Source organism: Geotrypetes seraphini, chromosome 5 (genome assembly GCF_902459505.1).
Source record: "Geotrypetes seraphini chromosome 5, aGeoSer1.1, whole genome shotgun sequence".
In the NCBI taxonomy this organism is placed as follows: domain Eukaryota; kingdom Metazoa; phylum Chordata; class Amphibia; order Gymnophiona; family Dermophiidae; genus Geotrypetes; species Geotrypetes seraphini.
The window spans coordinates 99,511,267-99,533,173 of record NC_047088.1 but is presented as its reverse complement, the minus strand read 5'-3'; the positions used below and the strand labels follow the sequence as shown (position 1 = coordinate 99,533,173).

Here is a 21,907-nt window from a genome sequence, read left to right as displayed (position 1 = left end):
GGGGCACTAAAGACATGGGTAGGAGGCACTGGGGGGCACTAAAGATATGGAAAGGGGGCACTAAAGACATAGGAAGGGGCACTAAGGACACAGGACGGAGGCACTGGGGGCACTAAAGACATGGGAAGGAGGCACTGGGGGCACTAAAGATATAGGAAGGAGGTACTGGGGGGCTAAAGACATAGGAAGGAGGCGCTGGGGGCACTAAAGATATAGGAAGGAGGCACTGGGGGGCACTAAAGATATGGAAAGGGGGCACTAAAGACATAGGAAGGGGCACTAAGGACATGGGAAGGAGGCACTGGGGGCACTAAAGATATAGGAAGGAGGCATTTGGGGGCACTAAAGACATAGGAAGGAGGCACTGGGGGCACTAAAGACATGGGAAGGAGGCACTGGGGGCACTAAAGACATGGGAAGGAGGCACTGGAGGGCACTAAAGACATGGGAAGGAGGCACTGGAGGGCACTAAAGACATGGAAAGGGGGCACTAAAGACATAGGAAGGGGCACTAAGGACAGGGGAAAGAGGCACTGGGGGCACTAAAGACATGGGTAGGAGGCACTGGGGGCACTAAGGACATGAGAAGGAGGCACTGGGGTCACTAAGGACACAGGAGGTACTGGGGGGCACTATGGACATAGGAAGGAGGCACTGGGGGCACTAAGGATACAGGACATAGGCACTGGGGGCACTAAGGACATTGGAAGGAGGTACTGGGGGCACCACAGACATGGGAAGGAGGCACTAAGGACATGGGAAAGAAGGAGGGAGGGAACAGAAAGGGACAATTGTTGGGCCTGAGTGCAGAAAGAAAGAAAGGAAACACAGACAGAAGGAAACGCAACCAGAGACTCATGAAATCACCAGACAGCAAAAGTAGGAAAAATGATTTTATTTTCAATTTAGTGATCAAAACGTGTCAGTTTTGAGAATTTATATCTGATGTCTATATTTTGCACTATATTTGTCTATTTTTCTAAAGTTACTGAGGTGACATTGCATATTTTAAAGTCATTTGCCTTGACATCTTTGAAAACCCCCCCAAATATAAATGATAATTAACATTTTCTCTGTGTATAGTGTGCTTTGTAGTTTTTTAAAAATTTTATGGTTACCATTATGAATTAATAAGATATGTGTACATGAAAAATGAATGGAAGAAACTGAGGGTGGGATTAGGGGGCGGGGCTAGGGTGGGGTTGGGGAGGGGCTAGGGCGGGATTGGGGAGCGGGACTGACAATTAATAGATGTCACCTTTTGATAAAAAAATAAATGGTCACGTTAGTTATAACCTCCCCCTATTATTTAACTTCTGCATACAGCTTATCTTTTTAATTTCAAAACTCTTCTTAGATTTTTAAATTCATCAAAATTGTTAAATACTTCGCTTTAGCTTTCATGCCGGACTATTGCCCTTATTGTTACTGTGGTGCTTTTTACTGTCAGCTGTCTGTTGCCGACGAAGGCTATAAGCAAAAGTTAAATGATAGGGGGAGGTTATAACCAGTGATGTCAGCCCCATTTTGGTTTGCAAGCTAAGTCAAAATAGCGAGCGGCAACCAGGGACCTGAGATTATCCTTCCAATACAACAAATTTATGGTTATATTCATGTTTAAACTACAACATGGCATATAAACATATAAACATTTTTTTTAGTGCAGAGAGTGTGGGATTAAGTGACTTGCCCAGGGTCACAAGGAGCAGCATGGGATTTGAACCCATAACCTCAGGCTGCTGAGGCTGTAGTGCTAACTACTGTGCCACACACTCCCCCACCCTTATGGCCTACAGCCTGGCCACCCTGCATCAGCCCATTCTTACTATCAGAAGCTAAGCAGGGTCAGGCCTGGCTTGTACCTGGATAGAAGACCAGATGGGAACATAGGCTGAGGGGCCCCATGTTGAACAACAACATAGTAGAGCCACATACTTAGGGTTCCCAGATTTTACAATTGTAAAATCTGGACAGCCTAGACTCACTCCCCAGGCCTGCCTAGTTCCACCCTCACCACCCCTCTACTGCCTGCTTTGGTCAGGCAGAAGGCAATCCGTGCATGTGTGGATTGCCTCCTGCCCGACTCAATTGAGAGGAGGCTTTTCGAAACCCGGACAAAATGCCGGGTTTTGAAAAGCCATCCGGAGGACATGACCCGGGGAAATCCAGATGTCTGGTCACCCTACACATACTGTGCCATGAAACATCACAGGGTGGATTCCTCACTGTGCATGTTGCCTGAGTCAGTGGCATGATCCACCCATCATCCACCTTTATACAATTACATACATAATCTAAAATAGAAAAATACACCAGACAATTAAATACACACACCACAAAACTGTCATTGTAACACACATTTACTTGATGGACAGGATATAAACTCTAAATGCTGACCAGGCAGCCAGGCTGAACACATGGCTTGGAAAGCCCATACTTGAGGCCACTACATACACGGACTTTAGAAAATCCCTGAAAACTCGACTGTTTAACAAATTCTAAATTCCCATACCTAACTCTTCCTCGCCATGACCCTTCCACCTCGCCCCCTAATTCCAAGGCCCAAAACTAATTAGACTTTCCACCTTGAATCTCATGTACTGACATAATGTATCTTTAACGTAAACCACTTGCATCCCATGTACTGACTAAACGTATCTTTATTGTAAACCGCTTCGAACTTCACGGTATAACGGTATATAAGAAATAAATTATTATTATTATTGCTTTTCCTGCAGCCACTACCCCTGACGCAGCCTGTGTGTAAAACGGGGCCACATCAGGTCCCTGATATTAATAAATCAGACTTGTTATTTGGACTGATCTGCTTGAATTATGGCAGATTCTTGTCTCTTATTTGTGTTGTCAATGACATCCACATGTTTTAAGTTCAATGTTCTTGTTTTATGTTGGATATGTTTAACACCCCTCCTGTATTCTTTTTATGCATACATTTTAGAACCTAAAGCTCTTAATATCCTAATACACTCTTTGATAATCTCCAGGCTGGATTACTGCAATACATTATATCAAGGCATAACTCAGAAAGAAATACGAAGGTTACAAATCATACAAAACACAGCAATAAAAATTATTACCAACTCCAAAAAATATGATCATGTCACACCACTTTTAAAAGAAGCACATTGGCTGCCGATCTCTCACAAAATAACATATAAAATCGCGTTACTAACATTTAAAATTCAGAAAACTAATACTCCAATATTCTTATATCGATATTTAATACCATATTCCCCAGCTAGATCCTTTAGATCAGCAGATCAGTACTTGTTGACCATTCCATCATTGAAAATAATTGGCACTAGAAGAACTACAAATTTCTCTATCTTGGGACCCCAGCTTTGGAATAAACTTCCAATTTTTCTGCGCGCTGAAACCTTAGAAAAATTTAAAAGCAAACTAAAAGGTACCTTTATAAAGATGCATATGAATCTTAGATCAGATAATCTTCTTTGATTTTCCTATTAAGCCTTTTTTAAACATTTTTTCCAAACCAAGTTTCATTAAAAATTTTTTAATACCCTTCCTGATGTTGCTCCTTTCCCAAATGTTTTTATTTTTGTATTTTTTTTTTCTTTTAAAACAAATGTAGTTTATCCTTATATTCCTTATGTATCTTTATTAAATATGGTTAGGTTTGTATGTTTTATTGTCTCAAATGATTTTATTTGTTCCCCCAAATTTTTAATATTGTTATACGCATTGAAAATACTTGATATTGCGTTTAAATCAAAACTACAATAAACTTGAAACTTGATAAAGATACTCAGACTTAAATTTAGCATAACTGCATTATTTCTTCACTGACCTGAAGAAGATCTCTGAAAAGCTTGTCAAAGCTACATTAAGCTGGACCAATAAAAAGGCACCACCTGCAGGTTAGTTGTTGACTCTTATTTCCATATATCCAAGTGGACTAGCACAGCAATCACAATTCCTTGAGGAAAATAATTTCAAATTAGTATAGTCTGTTTTGTCTTGTCATTTCCAATAGAGGTCTCAAAACATGATTGACAGGCAGGACTATGACTGGGAGAATGGCGCCCTGTGCTAAGATTGTTCTCAGCGCCACTATCCCCTCCCCCCCTCTCCCCCCGGCTACTTCCATTCACAGCTCCCTTGGCCACTCCAATACTAGAGCATGCTGAACTGCAGTTGACTGGCTCAGGAAACCTGAGCGGAGTATCCAGGGATGGATGTGTAAATGTGGAGCCTCTTACCTCTGTCTTCCTCTGTCCCCTCCCCTGCATGGTGCCTCAGCCTTTGTAATGGCTCTGTTGCCATTTAGGAATGCAATAGTAGGAATGCATATGTATAATTATACATGAACACGAGAGGAGATGTGACAATTTGACAAGAATGAAGACGAAGGGTCATGCATAGTTAATGAGAGTGTTACATTTCTTGTCCGGTTGGTTGGGCTTGACAGACCATTTAAAAAGATGTGTTACAAGATCTCTGATACAGAAACCGATACGATCTTTTTAAAGGCAGCAAAACGAAGGCGTCACAAATGGCACTTCTGAAATGTTTGTCTACTCTTCATCCACATTTTGTGTGAATGGAATATGAAATAGTAAATGGACAAAAAGAGGACCAGCATGGCTGCCATCGTGTTTCCATAGGTGGAAAAGAAAATGTGAGCAGGATTTTTTTTCCTGCAGAATGTAATGGAAGTTGAGTGGCAAGTTGGAAGTCTCTTTAAGATGCATACAGTCTAAATAAGTGAATATCTCCTTGTAGACTGGTTCAGGGACAGGCAGGGCAGAATTAATTTGTCGAGGGCTCCTAGACACACAAGTACACTGGGCCCCCTGCCCCGCCCCACCCTACCATGCGCCCAGGTGGAAACAGGAAGCTGCGTCAGAGGGAAGCTTTGGGCAAGCAGCACCGCTTGCACAATTACAGTTCCCTTTGCCTTTCTTACCTGCGTTGCTTGCTTGTCTTACTTTCTGTCGATGGGGGGGGGGGGGGCCTTGTTGTCGATCGGGGTGGGGCCCGCATTGCAGATCGATGCTGGAAGGGCCCATCGCCATTTGGAAAAAACAATGTTGATACCCTCCTTCATCGGGCCTCCCTGACCATTTCGGGCCCTAGGCACGTGTCTACTTGGCCTACTGGTTAATCCTGCCCTGAGGGCAGGACAGAGTGATAATAGAACATGTATGGCAACTCTATATCCTGTTCAGTCTCTATGGGGTAGAGAGCCAATCCATGGCGGTCAGCGGTTTTTAAGCTTCTTACAGCCATGGCCTGATTTGACCCTGGATGTTCAATGCTAGGGCAAATTTGACCTCCAGCACTGAAAATCCAGGTTACTATGGCAACTTGGAAGTTAACTAGACACTGGCTGATATTCAGACGGTTGCCCAGCTTTTAAGCTATCCTAACTTTATCTATTTACTTAGCTATCTAGCAGACTGAATAGCACCACTAATTGGTTGAGTTCCAGCTCTGCCCAGACCATCCTAGCGCCAACTGGACAGTGCCTAAGCGGTCACAGGCAATATTCAGTGGCACTACCTACGTAAGTGCTGCTGAGTATTGCCAGATGACCCGCTCAGCAGGGTTAAACCCTTTTGAATATTGGGTCCTATATCTTTATTCAGTTCATGAGTTATATTTTTTCTGGGCCCTAAATATTTTCCAAATTAAACCCTTTATGACATATGCTGCTATTTAGGAAAATACCTGACACTATTGGCCAAGTGTAGGCCCAAAGAACAGGTGATGAATTTCCTCTATAGCAATATGAGCTCAATCATTCCCAAAGCTTTCTCTCATTTAGGAGTTTGTTAGAGAGAGGTAAAATACATATATCACAGAAGTGCTATTTGTCCTCTCTCTTCTGTTATTTTTTGGTGTTCCTTGGATGACGTCTCCCTCGTACCAGGTAATGGCATATACTATAGAACCCAAAGACAAAGCATGTACTGATGATGCCCACAGAGATAGTAGACAGCATGTAAATTGACATCCTCTTCTCAACTGAGGCTCGAACCAAACAGGGGAAGGGTCCTGGGCAGAGCAAGGTATTGCAGTTTATGGGAGCTTCATTCACCTTCGGCAGGTGCCAGTAGATGAGGATATAAAGGAACCCAAGCTCAATCATCAGACGTAGAAGGATGCACAGAAGGTAGAGATATAGGAGCTTCTTCTGCTGATGAAAGTCAACCATTATGTCCTTTTGCACAAGGTCGTGGCCCTTGACACCTGTCAGGTTTGTTTGTTCCCCCTCAATGAAGGGCCCCAGTAGCTCTTGCTTCACCTGGGCTTTGATGAGGTTGTGTCTCAGCTGAGCGGCGAAGAGCTCCATGAGGAGCACAGAGATGATGAAGACAATGTAGGTGAAGTTCCAGAGAGCTACAACTGGCACATCAAAATGCTGGTTGAAGCAGGACTTCCTGCAGAACTCACTAATATTGCCGTTGCACTGGAAGTCCAAATCCAGCTTGCTCCAAGGCATCTCAGAAACATAGAGGGTGAGCAGGCGAATGGCCAGAAAGCCAAACCACATGGTCCTCCCGTTGTAGTCAGTGGTGGCCTCAATTGCAGTGCGGAGAATGGGGATCAGACCTGTCACCATTGCCATCTTGTTGTCTACGTGGTTACCACCTGCTCAAATAAAGGACAAATTAAAGTTCTAGTTCAGATTGTATTTATCCCTTTTCATTGTATGCTGATGCACTGGTGTTTCTATAATAGTGTGTTCAGCAACTCCTATGTTCTCATTTTAAAATCAGAGGTCTCATTTATTTGGTCTCATTTAATTCAAGCAAGCAGGACCTATTTGTATGAACATGAAGATCTCAGGATGGAATGGGACAATTCATGGCCGTTTCAGTGCGGCCACTTCAGCATCTCCAGCAGTTTCATCACTGCCAATTCATCGTGGGACCGTTCATCATCACTGTTTCAGCATGGGCCCAAAGATTGAAGGGAAATCTTTGGTAAACTTTGCCAGGCTGACGGGCTTGCATCATTATTCCCCTTCCCCCAGAATGTGTGTACTTTGAGGTCAATCACCACCATGAGCAGAACCATGGGTATACTTTGCAGGGAGGGGGGGGGGGTGAAAGCAATCTAGTTCCAGTGTACAAATAGTTTACTAAAGAAACTGCATATGGAAATGGGATGCAGTTACTTTATTTATAAGACAGAGCTGCTTTTGCGGGGGTGGACTTGAGGGGACATCACCCTCCCAACGAGCTTTTGTTCAGCACCTCACCTCCCTTCCCCGGCATGGATTGGGATAATTCAGCACTGAAATGGCCGCACTGGATTGTCCAAGACCCATGAAAATGTTAAACTACTAAAGAGTATGAAGCTTGTCTGGAAAAGAACATCCCTGGGATGGAATTGTGACAGTCTAGTGTACAAGGGGTGTGTGGAAAAGTTCTCAGCCCAACCAACCAACTTCCTAAATTCTGAGCTTTATTTTGCCACTATAGCTGAAAAGAATGTTATGGTATTTCGTTAAGTGCCATCATTTATTGACCCTGGTGAGATCGTGCAAGCAAACAATGCAATTTGTGTGAAGAACGTGGGTGTCAAGAAGCCCTGAAGAAATGGTTGTATACCATGAAACGTTAGATGGCATGGATTAGTTTAATTACACATTGGCCAATATTGCTAGACAACATCTTAGTCCCACATTTAAAACAAGCTTAGCGGCAATTGTATGTTCTCCACGGAAGTTTTTTCTGTCGATGATGTGGGTGGAGGTGGCTTGAGCATTTATGCCCTGCCAGAACAAACCTGAGGCTTTTTCTTCTGTTGAGATAATACTCTCATCTAATTAAGTGGAGCAAATTATTTATTGATATTTATATATTTATCCACTTCACTTTTGTAGATCATTGATTGAACCACATCCACATCATTCTCTTCTTGGTTGGGCTGAGAACTTTTCAGCTCGCCCTCGTAAGATATTTATATTTGTCCTGTTTATCTGAAGGTTAAAGTTTTTAATTTCCCAATACATTGAGATATGGTGTTTGTTTATATATTTACAAGTATTTATGTTCCAGAAATCCAGTCACTGATTGATAAATGCAGATAACAATAATTAAGGGTATGGGTAAAAAACTTACAAAATAAAATAAAATACATATATCAATGCACAAACAAACCGTACAATATATAAACAATGTAAAATTACCTTTTACGTATGTTCTTCACTTCCTCTCTCCCTACTGAAATGTAAGCCGCCCAGACATTTACTTGAAGGACATGATATAAACTCTCAATAAAGCTGTATCACATGAGCAAATTCAAATGTTTAAAATAGCAGCACTTTTGAGCAAGAACTGCTGCCATTTTGAGCAAGAAGTTTTGATTTGCTGTCTGATACAGAAATGCTGATTTTAGCACAAGCAAAGTTTAACAAAGGACAAAAAGCCCAAAAAATCTTGAATTGGCAGCACAGCCAAAATCCCATCAAATAATTGGTCAAAGGCCTCAACTTTAAAAAAAAAAAAGCAACCCAAATCTTTCTAGTGTGCAAACAGGACACTTCACATCATGGGTCCAACAACAGACCCACATTTGACACTCAGCCTCACAATCTTAACCAAGGGTGGTGGAGACATGGAACGCGCTCCCGGAGGTTGTGATAGGGCAGAGCACGCTGCTGGGGTTCAAGGAAGGTTTAGATAAATTCCTGCAGGATAAAGGGTACAGATAGAAAGTAGAGATAGGTTTTAGGAAAGTCAGGGACCACTTAACAGGTCATGGACCTGATGGGCCGCTGCAGGTGCGGACCGCTGGGCGCAATAAGCCTCTGGTCTGACCCAGTGGAGGCAACTTCTTATGTTCTTAACAGCTGTTCTCCAGTAAATCAAAGAGCATGACAAGTTGATTTATATGGGAGTCACAAACATTCAAGACATAAGAACATAAGAACTGCCATCTCCGGATCAGACCCATGGTTCATCGAGTTCGGCGATCCGCACACGCGGAGGCCCAGTCAGGTATACACCTGATGTAGTTTTAGTCACCCATATCCCTCTATGCCTCTCATAAGGAGATGCGCATCTAATTTGCCTTTGAATCCCAGCACAGTGGATTCCTTAATAACCTCCTTTGGGAGAGCATTCCAGGCGTCTACCACTCGCTGCATAAAACACAACTTCCTGACATTTGTCCTGGACTTGTCCCCCCTTAGCTTCAAACCATGTCCTCTTGTCCGTGTCGCGTTGGACAATGTAAATAATTTATTTTCCTGCTCTATTTTATCGATGTCTTTCAGTATTTTGAACGTCTCTATCATGTCCCCTCGCAGCCTCCTCTTCTCAAGGGAGAACAGTCCCAGTTTCTTGAGTCGTTCCTCATATTCCAAGTTCTCCATACCTCTTATTAACTTTGTTGCTCGTCTCTGCACCCTCTCCAACAGTTTTATATCCTTCTTTAGGTTGGGAGACCAATGTTGGACACAGTATTCCAAGTGTGGTCTGACCATTGCTCTATAAAGCGGCATTATGACTTTCTCCGATCTACTCGTGATTCCTTTCTTTATCATGCCTAACATTCTGTTTGCTTTCTTTGCCGCTGCCGCGCATTGTGCCGACGGCTTCAGGGTCCTATCTATCAGTACACCCAGGTCCTTTTCTTGTTCGCTCTTACCCAGAGTTGCGCCTGACCTTAAACACCAGAACACAGATTTTAAATTGAATCATTTGGGCAGCTGGTAACTAATGCAATGCTCTTAATACTGAGGTCACTCTTTTGCGGAGTTAGAGGGGAAAGCACAAGGCTGTATGTGTGTGGGTGTGCACTTGAGGAGTCACTTTCATTCCTTTTGCCTCAGGTGAACTATCTCTTATAAGTTGTCAAAAGAAAACCACTGTCCCTTCTCCCCTGCTTATTTTGCTGTGTAGTTACGCCAGAAAATGTGCTGCCATCCTCTGCCCCTCAGAAGAAGCCGCATAACTTGTTTGAAGTGCTATAATTGTAAAAACAAGTGACTGGAGAATGCTAGCTTTACGAAAGCACAGAACAAACTCCAGACTGCGTTCAACATTTCTAGTCTGTGCCACCATGCACCTGACCAATGATCCATCCCAGAGGGATGTGACCCCTCCAGCGGACTGGTTAATAGCTCAGAGATGCTCACCTGAATGTCTTCTCTTTCTTTGGCAGGGATAAATAGTGGGGAAAGAGAAGGAGAATGGATTCTGAAGGAGCGTTGTGCGAGTGCCAAGCTGTTTATGGACAGGAGCCAGGAATTCCTGTGATAAACGGTGCCAGAATAGGTGAGTCAGAAAAGTCTGTCCTACCCTACGGAGCAATGTCTTGTGGTTTCTCCTGTGTCCTTTCCCCTCCTCCAAGTGTCATATTAAAAGTAGAATTTCTGGTTTGATCAGCTCAGGTAACCAGAAAAGGGTGGGACAGGGAAGTAGATTTTTCCTGAAAGTGATACAGAAGATAGGAAAGTGGATTCACTGGTCCTGGCAAGTTAGCTTTCTAAGAAAAGGGTCTTAGCCATTTCTTCTCTGTTCCCCTTTACAGGCACCACACTGGGACTGGATATGCGGCACTGGTGGTGCTTTTCATATCTCACTGCAGCAAAGGAGAAAAAGAGGAAGAGTCTCTATGTTGGATGCAGCTCATCCCAGCACTAGCTGAAGAAACTATGCCTCTTTCCCTACCTCCTACCTTCACCCAAGTAGAGTGAAGGTAGCAAACATAGAACCATGATGGCAGAAAAAGGCAAAATGGTCCATCCAGTCTGCCCATCCGCAGTAGCTAAATTATCTCTTCCTCTCTCTAAGAGATCCCATGTGACTACCCACGCTTTATTGAATTCAGACAGTCTCTGCCTCTACCACCTCTCCCGGGAGACTGTTCCACGTATCTACCAACCTTTCTGTAAAAAAGTATTTCCTTAGATTACTCCGGAGCCTATCATCTCTTAACTTCAGTTTCCTTTCAAATGAGACTCGACTCATGCGCATTTACAACTGTCGTTAACCCTCCTTATACGTTTATCCTATAAACGCATGATATATCGCCCAATTAATGTTTATAATTATATATAATGAGCCTCGTTACCTGATGCGGACTGGAACTAGTGAAAAACTAAACACAGATTTGAAATCAGCATGAAAAATACTACAAAACCCACCCAACGTTAGTTAACTCTGATGAAAATGATGTGTTGACCTGTGTTATCATTCCAAGTATTCCTGGTCACATTCAGACCATAGAAGTCAGTTGGGCTGACTCCCACAGCTGATGATCAGCCTACATATTTCAATGCCATGCCATTTCTGGTGACCAGCAGTGAATATCTGGGTTCTTTTTTGCCAGTTTAAATTTAACCAGCCTAGCTGGTATTCAGTGCTGGCCAGCTAGGCTTAAATCTAATTAGAAGTTGGCTAACACTCTTTGTCCCTTGGGGGGAATACATAAGCTAGGAACAAATCTATTAAATAATGGACATCAGTATGAGCCCTTCAAAAGTAAACGAGAGATTATGGGCTTGGGCAATAACTCATAGGTGACCAGCACCAGACGTGAGTCTAAATGAGAATTTCCCCATACATCATTTAGTCCTTTTCAATATAACCGGTGTAATATAAATATTGTATAAATTACTTATTAATATTCACACCAAGGGAGAAGGCAAAATGAAAAATAATAAAGAAAAAAATAGTAAAATTCATGGATAAACTTCCAAAATCATCACAGTGTATGAAGTCCTTAAAGTGCAAGCGCTCAGAAAAAGTTCATGCTAAAGTGCTCTGAAAAAATTAATCCTAAAATTCTTCAGGAAGCCGTGCAATGCTAAAATAATATTGCTAAAATTTCATAATGTCTCTTGATAAGCTAAATGCATAAAAATAGTGAAAGTTCGTGCTGTAGTTGGCAACATGTCTGAAGGGTTTTGGTTTTTCAGCTAGGTTTAAAACAGCCAAAGATATTCTAGTTATTTTGGCACCCTAATTTGGTCATCATACATAGCCAGCAATGCACTACATATAACCAGCTACCCACTAAGTGCAAAATGGCAATATTCAGTGAAAGATAATCATCTATCCCCCACTGAATATTGCCAGATTTAATTTTAATTTAATTTAATTCTTATATACCGCTAATAACCGTGAGGTTTCTAAGTGGTTTACAAAAATGAATGCATTAAAAGATACAATAAATAAAAATAGATAAGATAGGTACTTGGAAATTCCCTAACTATCCCAAAGGCTCACAATCTAACTAAAGTACCTGAAGAGACAATTTATGAAAAATAAAGATAAAATATAAAGACAGAGATAGAGATAGAAATGAATATTACACCAAGTAATGAATAAATAAATTTAAAGATAGAATTAAAAATAAATAAGTAAAATAAATTAAAAAATAGAGATAAAAAAATAAGTATCAAGAGAAATAAAAAATATATATGGATCAGGGGAGGGGTGTAACTGATCAGGTGCCCTGCTGGAGAGGGGCTCCCGATACTACTGCTGGTCTCGGTGAGCCGTTAGCACCGCTTCTTTCAAAGTGTTCTCCCCTGGCCAGTTAAATGGTTTTAAATATTGGGCAGACTATCTTTAAGGTAAGATCCTTTAAGGTCCTCTCATATGAAGAAATACTAACATGTTAGGGCTCTTCAGACTGGAAAAGAGGCGGTTGAGGAGAGATTTGAGTGAGGCCTACAAAATCCTGAGCAGTGTAGAATGGGTACAAGTGAATTTAATTTTTTACTCCATTAAAAATGACAAGGACTAGGGGTCACTGAAATGAAATTACAAGGGAATTCTTTTAAAAACAATAGGAGGAAATATTTTTTCATTGAAAGAATAGTTAAGCTCTGGAACTCGTTGCCAGAGGATGTGATAACAACGGTTAACAGAGATAGGTTTAAAAAGGTTTGGACAAGTTCCTGGAGAAAAAGTCCATAGTCTGCTATTGAGACAGACATGGGGGGAGGCCACTGCTTGTCCTGGGATTAGTAGCATGAAACGCTGCTACTATTTAGGTTTCTGTCAGGAATGGGGACAGACTTAAAGATCTCAATCTGTATACTTCGGAGGAAGGGCGGGAAGGGGAGATATGATAGAGACATTTAAATTAAAAAAAATCTACAAAAAATACTCCCTGGTGAGTAATATATTTTTTTGTGGATTTTTTCGAGTTATTTTCTTACTCTTGTTTTTTCTTGAGAGACATTTAAATACCTATGTGGCGTAAATGTGCATGAATCAAATATCCAATCCAAACCACCATAAAACTACTTGGCATGACCATAGACAGATGCTGCACTATGCAACCGCAAATAAATAAAACAATTCAGAAATCATTCGCAGTCATGAGAAATCTGAGACAAGTCCGAAAATTCTTTGAAAGAACACAATTCCAACTTATAGTACAATCCCTAATACTAGGTATATTGGACTACTGCAACATCCTCTTCCTTCCTTGCCCTGTAACTACGATTAAACAACTCCAAACAATCCAAAATACAGCTTTGAGACTCATCTACTCATTGAGAAAACATGACCACATCACTGAAGCCTTCATCAACTCACATTGGCTTCCAATCCAAGAAAGAATCCAATTCAAATTCTACTGCATACTATTTAAAACCCTACACGGAGACAGCCCATCATACTTGAACAATCGCCTCATCCTAGCACCCACTACCAGACACAGAAAAACACACTCCCCATTCATACCCCCCCCAATCAAGGAAGTAAAAAGAACAAAACTACACGACGGCCTCCTAGCCACTCAAGCCGCAAGGCTGGACAACCAGATCTCCAACCTTCTGATGACCACCCCAGACTATAGGACGTTCAGAAAAGAAATAAAAACCACACTTTTCAAGAAATTCCTGAAGCAGCAATAACATCACGACCTCTGAGTAACTCTAAAACCGACATCTGATCTACCCATTACTGCACTAACAACAACAAAAGAACCTCCACTATGACCAACTATTAATTCTCTTACAAACCACCTCACCCTCAACAACCCGTTAATGTTTATAAAATCTACAACTTACCTCTCTAGCTAATCATTGTAACTCTGTATTTTTTAAATTAACCTTTTGTAATCCGCCTTGAACCGCAAGGTAATGGCGGAATAGAAATCCCTAATGTAATGTAATGTAATGTAATGTAATGAAAGGAAGCTCTGGAATGCGAAGGCATAGGATGAAGTTAAGAGGTGATAGGCTCAGGAGTAATCTAAGGAAATACTTTTTTTATAGAAAGGGTGGTAGATGCATGGAATAGTCTTCCAGAAGAGGTGGTGGAAACAGAGACTGTGTCTGAATTCAAGAGGGCCTGGGATAGGCATGTGGGATCTCTCGGAGAGAGAAAGTTATGGTTACTGTGGATGGGCCATCATGTTTCTATAGGCCTCCAACACAAACAGAGAAGCTGGACAAATAGTTGGTTGCAAATATCCATAAGCTGAGTCTGAAAGGGGAGCTGCTGTTACTAGGAGATTTCAGCTTATCTGATGTGGACTGGAACATCAGAAAGAAGCAAAGAGATGGTGGATGCCCTTCACAGATCTCTGCTCAAACAAATGGTGATGGAACTAATGATTGAAGGGACGACACTAGATCTGATGCTCACAAATGGTAAAAGTGTGTCTAATGTCTGGGTGGGTGCCCACCTTGGTAAAAGTGAACATCATACAGTATGGTTGATTTAAGAGCTAAAGCAGATATGGATACACAAAGCTCAAAGTCCTGGATTTCAAGCATGCTGATTTCAGTACATTGAAAACATTCCTGAAGAAAGAACTGACAGGATGGGAGGATATAAGGGAAGTAGAAAAACTATGGTCCAAGCTGAAAGGAGCTATAAAATTGGCAACAACTCTATGTGAGTAAAGTTAATAAAAACAAGGGGAAAAGGAAACCGTTATAGTTCTCTAAACAGGTGGCTGAAAAAAAAAAAATGCAAAAGAGGCGGCATTCAAAGAATACAAAAGGACACAAGAAGGGAAACAGAGAAAAGAATAAAAGATAAAACTCAAAGAAGCAAAGAGAGAAATATGACTGGCGAAAGCGCAGGTAAAGGAAAAAAGTGGCTAGAGAGATAAAAAGAGGAGACAAGACTTTTTTTTAAGGTATATTGGAGAAAGGAGGAAGTTGAGATGGAATTGTGAGACTAAAAGATGCTGAGAACTATGTGGAAAATGATGAGAATAAAGCTAATGAGTTAAACAAATATTTCTGTTCTGTGTTCACAGAAGAAAAGTCTGGAGAAGGACCTTGGTTGGTTGACCAAGGTGTACAGTATATGGGAATGGAGTACAGTAGATATCACTCTGTTCATGGAAGAAAGCATTTATGAAAAACTGGGAAAACTAAAAGTGGACCCTGATCTTAGGGTACTGAGGGAACTCAGAGAAGTTCTTGCAGGACCTCTTGCAGATTTGTTTAATAAATTCTTGGAGGCAGGAGAGAATTCTTGGGATTGGAGAAGAGCGAATGTGGTCCCTCTTCACAAAAGTGGTAACAGAAAAGAAGCTATAAACTACAGGCTGGTAAACCTCACTTCGGTGGTTAGAAAGATAATGGAAACTGTTGAAGGAAAGAATACTGAACTACCTGGATCCAATGGATTACAAGATCTGAGACAACATAGTTTCACCAAGGGGAAATCATGCCAAACGAATCTGATCAATTTCTTTAACTGGGTGACCAGAGAATTGGATAGAGGATGTGCACTAGATGCAGTCTACCTGGATTTCAACAAAGCTTTTGACATAGTTCTTCATAGGAGGCTCATCAATAAACTTAGTGGGCTGAAATTAGGACCCAAAGTGATGACATGGATTAGAAACTGGTTGATGGACAAATGACAGAGCACGGTGGTGAATAGAATTTGCTTGGAGAAAAGAAAGGTGAGTATGGTGTGCCTCAGAGATCGGTATTAGGGCCTGTTCTGTTCAATATATTTGTGAGTGATATTTCTGAAGGCTTAGAAGGAAAAGTGTGTCTTTTTCCAGATAACATGAAGATTTGCAACAGAGTAGAAACATTTGAGGGAATAGAAAACATGAGATCTGAGAATGTTGGAAGAATGGACTAATGTCTGGCAGTTTAAATTTAATGTGAAGAAGTGCAGAGTGATGCACTTGGAGAGTAAAAACCAAAGGAACTGTATTTGCTTGGGAGTGAGAAGCTGATATGCACAGAAAGGGAGAGAGAACTTGGCATGATGGTATCTGAGGATCTCAAGGCTGAGAAACAATGTGACAAGATGGTGGCTGTAGCCAGAAGGATGCTGGGCTGCATAGAGAGAAGAATTAGAACATAAGAACATAAGAAGTTGCCCCTGCTGAGTCAGACCAGAGGTCTGCCATTCCCATTGGCAGCAGAAAAAGAGAAGTGTTGCCCCTGTACAAATAATTGGTGAGGTCCCACTTGTAAGGCCATACCTTGCTAATGATGTAAGACTTGAAGTGGTCCAGAGGATGGTGATGAAAATGATATTGGGATTACACCAAGAGATGTATGAGAAGAGTCTTGAATACCTGAATATGTATACCCTGGAGGAAAGAAGGGATATAGGAGATATGATATGAGATGTTTAAATACTTGAAGGGTATTAATCTACAAACAAATCTATTTCACAGGTGAAGAAGCAGTAAAACTAGAGGATAAAATATGAGGTTGTGGAGTGGTAGACTTAGGAAATATTTCTTCATGAAGAGGGTAGTGGATGCCTAGAATGCCCTTCCTATAGAAGTGGTGGAGGCAGAAACAGTGACAGAGTTCAAAAATGCATGGGATAAACACAAAAGATCCCTAAACAGAAAGAGGAAAATACCGACACAAAATTTGACAGATCAAAAACTAGAACTTCATTTATGATGTATAGGAATGGTGCTTAAATGGAAGCCCAGCAGCAGGGAAATGAAGATGATGCTGGATGGACTTCTGTGGTCTGTGTTCAGTATATGGCAAGATGGATCAGGGGGGATGGGGGGAAGGAGCTGGAGTTTGTTTTTATGGCAACTCCAGCTGTGGGGCGGTGTAGCCGATGCTGGACAGACTTCTACAGTCTCCATCCCATATGCGGAAGGAAGGATCAAGAGCAATTATATATAATTTATACCACATTCAAATCTGAAGTTTCCTCTCCCCCCACCCCTATCTCAGGGGGGGAGGGGAAAACATTGTACTGTATATTGAAATTTAGCAAGTAAAACAAATCGAGAATATATGTGACTGTTGGGCAGACTGGATGGACCACAAAGGTCATTATGTGCTGTCATTTACTACAGTATGTTACTATTGTCACTAATTGTCTTGAGACCCTACAGCAGAAAGAGATAATCAAAGACTGTAAATGTGTTCCATTATTTCATCTTAAGATCTGCTGATGTTAAATGCTGAACAGGGTGAAAAGCGGATATAGAGAACTTTCTGTTCTCAGTGAAAAGTGAAGTAATCAAAAAGAAGTTGTGGACTTTGCAAAAATTTGTATATAATCAGCGTTGCCTGTGCTAGAGTACTGTCCCATCTGCAATGACTTTTTTTGGAGTTTCGAGGGAAGTGCTTCACAGCAAATGTAGTGGTGTGGTACTCTACTACATCATTTCTGGAAAGAGTGGAGAATTGAAGTGTGTGGGATTGCCTTTCTGACCTCCTGGAGGAATCTCTAGTCCTGGTTCATGCCCTTAAACAGGGGTTGGAAAAGAATTTTGAGAGCTTTCCATATTTGTTTCCTTTTGCACTGATGAGAATGGAGTGCAAAATAGGAATTTGTTCTGCTTCTATAGTCATATGGAAATCAGCTGCAAGATCATTATGAAAAGAACATCCTATTGCTTAGATGCAATAAAATTGGGTAAAGAAGTCTCTTCAGCAGTTCAATTCATTTCCATTTGGGGGAGTTTTCCAAGGAAAGATATACACTTCTCCCTCCATATTCGCTGTGATAGGGGATTAACAGACCCGCGAATAATATTTTCATATGTTATTCGCTGTCTTCTATTAAAAACCATCATGAATATGGTGAAACCGCGAATAACATGGTGGGAGACCTGGCCTGTTCCTGAAGGAGAAGCAAAACACGGTGAAGAAAGTGCTGGGAATCAACGATTTTCTCTGTAAACGCTGGGAATCAGTGATTTCTCTATGCAAGCTGATGTAATTTGGGGAGAGGAACCAGCAAGCTAAAAACCATGAATAATCGAAACCGTGATTGCTCACTGCATTTCCACTCCTTCCAGATGTTCCCATCCAGACAATAATTCCTTGATGTAATCCCCCATCCGAACAAAGTTAGTTGTTTGTTTTTTTTTACAGTCTAGAACCTTTGCTTTTGAATGAGCCCTCTCTATACCCATCTTAATATTAAACTATACCATGCAGTGATTACTGGATGCCAGATGATCACCCTTTGTAACATCAGAAACACTTTCCCCATTTGTAAGCACTAAGTCCAGTATGACCCCTTCCTGAGCGGGTTCCATTACCAATGGTATCAATGATATCAATGCATATAGTGAATTGCAGTAGTCCAAATGGGAAATGACTAGTGCATGAATTAATAAACATAATAGATTGCGTGATAAAAGTGGTTGAAAAGATCTAATCCTTTGCAGTGCAAAATATAAAGAACAAATAACCGAATTAATTCGAGGTTTAAAAGTCAATCGTGTCAAAAACAATACCAAAAATCCTGATTGTCACTACAAACTTTAAAGTATGGCTGTCAATTAAGAGTGAATTTGGCATGGGTGGGGGTGGGGTGGGAGGGAGGGAATTAAAAGAAGCTGGCAAGGTTAAGTGCAAGGAGATTTTTTTAGCCATGCTGACACTGAGTTCAGGCAAGTATTAACATCTTGACATGAAGTTACAGGATCTATGCAGCGAAAGCAAATGTGTGTATCATCAGCATAACAGAAGGGTAGCTCCATAATCCTGAATAACTGTAAGTAGTGAGGGGGGAGGAGCAAGAATAGAGCTCTGTGGAACACCTGACAATATTGGGAAGGTATCAGAGCTTTAAGTGTTGAAAGTCATCCTATATGTCCTCTGTGAAAGATAACTAATAAACCTTGCAAGAACCAGACCTCTAATTCTGACAGCATGTAGACTTTTTACAAGGATTGCATGGTCTACAAGATCAAAAGCTGAGGAAGCGTCCAAAGAGACAAGGATGATTGAGCAATGAGCATCAAGAGAGGATCTGATTGTATCATTCAACGCAAGCAAAAGTGTCTCAGTACTGTGTGAAGGTGACATCCTCCCAGAAATGGATGAAGAATGTCAGTAGCTTTCACAAAACTTGATAGTTATTAAAAAACATAGTAACATACATAGTAACATAGTAGATGACGGCAGATAAAGACCCGAATGGTCCATCCAGTCTGCCCAACCTGATTCAATTTAAAATTTTTTTATTTTTATTTTTTTCTTCTTAGCTATTTCTGGGCGAGAATCCAAAGCTTTACCCTGTACTGTGCTTGGGTTCCAACTGCCGAAATCTCTGTTAAGACTTACTTCATCCCATCTACACCCTCCCAGCCATTGAAGCCCTCCCCTGCCCATCCTCCTCCAAACGGCCATACACAGACACAGACCGTACAAGTCTGCCCAGTAACTGGCCTAGTTCAATCTTTAATATTATTTTCTGATTCTAAATCTTCTGTGTTCATCCCACGCTTCTTTGAACTCAGTCACAGTTTTACTCTCCACCACCTCTCTCGGGAGCGCATTCCAGGCATCCACCACCCTCTCCGTAAAGTAGAATTTCCTAACATTGCCCCTGAATCTACCACCCCTCAACCTCAAATTATGTCCTCTGGTTTTACCATTTTCCTTTCTCTGGAAAAGATTTTGTTCTACGTTAATACCCTTTAAGTATTTGAACGTCTGAATCATATCTCCCCTGTCTCTCCTTTCCTCTAGGGTATACATATTCAGGGCTTCCAGTCTCTCCTCATATGTCTTCTGGTGCAAGCCTCCTATCATTTTCGTCGCCCTCCTCTGGACCGCCTCAAGTCTTCTTACGTCTTTCGCCAGATACGGTCTCCAAAACTGAACACAATACTCCAAGTGGGGCCTCACCAATGACCTGTACAGGGGCATCAACACCTTCTTTCTTCTACTGACTACGCCTCTCTTTATACAGCCCAGAATCCTTCTGGCAGCAGCCACTGCCTTGTCACACTGTTTTTTCGCCTTTAGATCTTCGGACACTATCACCCCAAGGTCCCTCTCCCCGTCCGTGCATATCAGCTTCTCTCCTCCCAGCATATACGGTTCCTTCCTATTATATGCATTACTCTGCATTTCTTTGCATTGAATTTTAGTTGCCAGGCATTAGACAATTCCTCTAACTTTTGCAGATCCTTTTTCATATTTTCCACTCCCTCTTCGGTGTCTACTCTGTTACAAATCTTGGTATCATCTGCAAAAAGGCACACTTTTCCTTCTAACCCTTCAGCAATGTCACTTACATACATATTGAACAGGATTGGCCCCAGCACCGAACCCTGAGGGACTCCACTAGTCACCTTTCCTTCCTTCGAGCGACTTCCATTAACCACCACCCTCTGGCGTCTGTCCGACAGCCAGTTTCTGACCCAGTTCACCACTTTGGGTCCTAACTTCAGCCCTTCAAGTTTGTTCAACAGCCTCCTATGAGGAACTGTATCAAAGGCTTTGCTGAAATCCAAATAAATTACATCTAGCATATGTCCTCGATCCAGCTCTCTGGTCACCCAATCAAAAAATTCAATCAGGTTCGTTTGGCACGATTTACCTTTTGTAAAGCCATGTTGCCTCGGATCCTGTAACCCATTAGATTCAAGGAAATACACTATCCTTTCTTTCAGCAACACTTCCATTATTTTTCCAACAACTGAAGTGAGGCTCACCGGCCTGTAGTTTCCTGCTTCATCCCTGTGACCACTTTTATGAATAGGGACCACATCCGCTCTCCTCCAATCCCCAGGAATCACTCCCGTCTCCAGAGATTTGTTGAACAAGTCTTTAATAGGACTCGCCAGAACCTCTCTGAGTTCCCTTAGTATCCTGGGATGGATCCCGTCTGGTCCCATCGCTTTGTCCACCTTCAGTTTTTCAAGTTGCTCATAAACACCCTCCTCCGTGAACGGCGCAGAATCTACTCCATTTTCTCGTGTAACTTTGCCGGACAATCTCGGTCCTTCTCCAGGATTTTCTTCTGTGAACACAGAACAGAAGTATTTGTTTAGCACATTTGCTTTCTCCTCATCACTCTCCACATATTTGTTCCCAGCATCTTTTAGCCTAGCAATTCCATTTTTTATCTTCCTCCTTTCACTAATATATCTGAAAAAAATTTTTATCTCCCTTTTTTTACATTTTTAGCCATTTGTTCTTCCGCCTGTGCCTTCGCCAAACGTATCTCTCTCTTGGCTTCTTTCAGTTTCACCCTGTAGTCCTTTCTGCTCTCCTCTTCTTGGGTTTTTTTATATTTCATGAACGCCAACTCTTTCGCCTTTATTTTCTCAGCCACTAGGTTGGAGAACCATATCGGCTTCCTTTTTCTTTTGTTTTTATTGATTTTCTTCACATAAAGGTCCGTAGCCATTTTTATCACTCCTTTCAGCTTAGACCACTGTCTTTCCACTTCTCTTATGTCCTCCCATCCTAACAGCTCTTTCTTCAGGTACTTTCCCATTGCATTAAAGTCCGTACGTTTGAAATCTAGGACTTTAAGTATCGTGCGGCCACTCTCCACTTTAGCCGTTATATCAAACCAAACCGTTTGATGATCGCTACTACCCAGGTGAGCACCCACTCGAACATTAGAGATACTCTCTCCATTTGTGAGGACCAGATCCAATATCGCTTTTTCCCTTGTGGGTTCCGTCACCATTTGTCTGAGCAGAGCCTCTTGAAAGGCATCCACAATCTCCC

The 21,907-nt window shown here is 41.7% G+C and overlaps 1 protein-coding gene and 1 long non-coding RNA gene across 2 annotated transcripts in view; one reads left to right on the top strand and one right to left on the bottom strand.

The window, feature by feature from the left end:
- LOC117361023 overlaps positions 1 to 21,907 on the top strand; it is a 79,992-nt gene that overhangs the window by 33,068 nt on the left and 25,017 nt on the right. Inside the window, exon 2 of the long non-coding RNA XR_004539575.1 lies at positions 10,162 to 10,274. This is a non-coding gene — a long non-coding RNA (uncharacterized LOC117361023). The remainder of the gene's footprint in view (positions 1 to 10,161; positions 10,275 to 21,907) is intronic.
- LOC117361021 (gap junction beta-3 protein-like) lies at positions 5,054 to 10,233 on the bottom strand. The gene is made up of 2 exons (XM_033945791.1): positions 10,136 to 10,233; positions 5,054 to 6,636 (listed from the first exon to the last, which is right to left on the bottom strand). Exon 2 carries the CDS (start codon positions 6,611 to 6,613, stop codon positions 5,873 to 5,875), a length of 741 nt encoding a protein of 246 aa, XP_033801682.1. The 5' UTR covers positions 6,614 to 6,636; positions 10,136 to 10,233; the 3' UTR covers positions 5,054 to 5,872.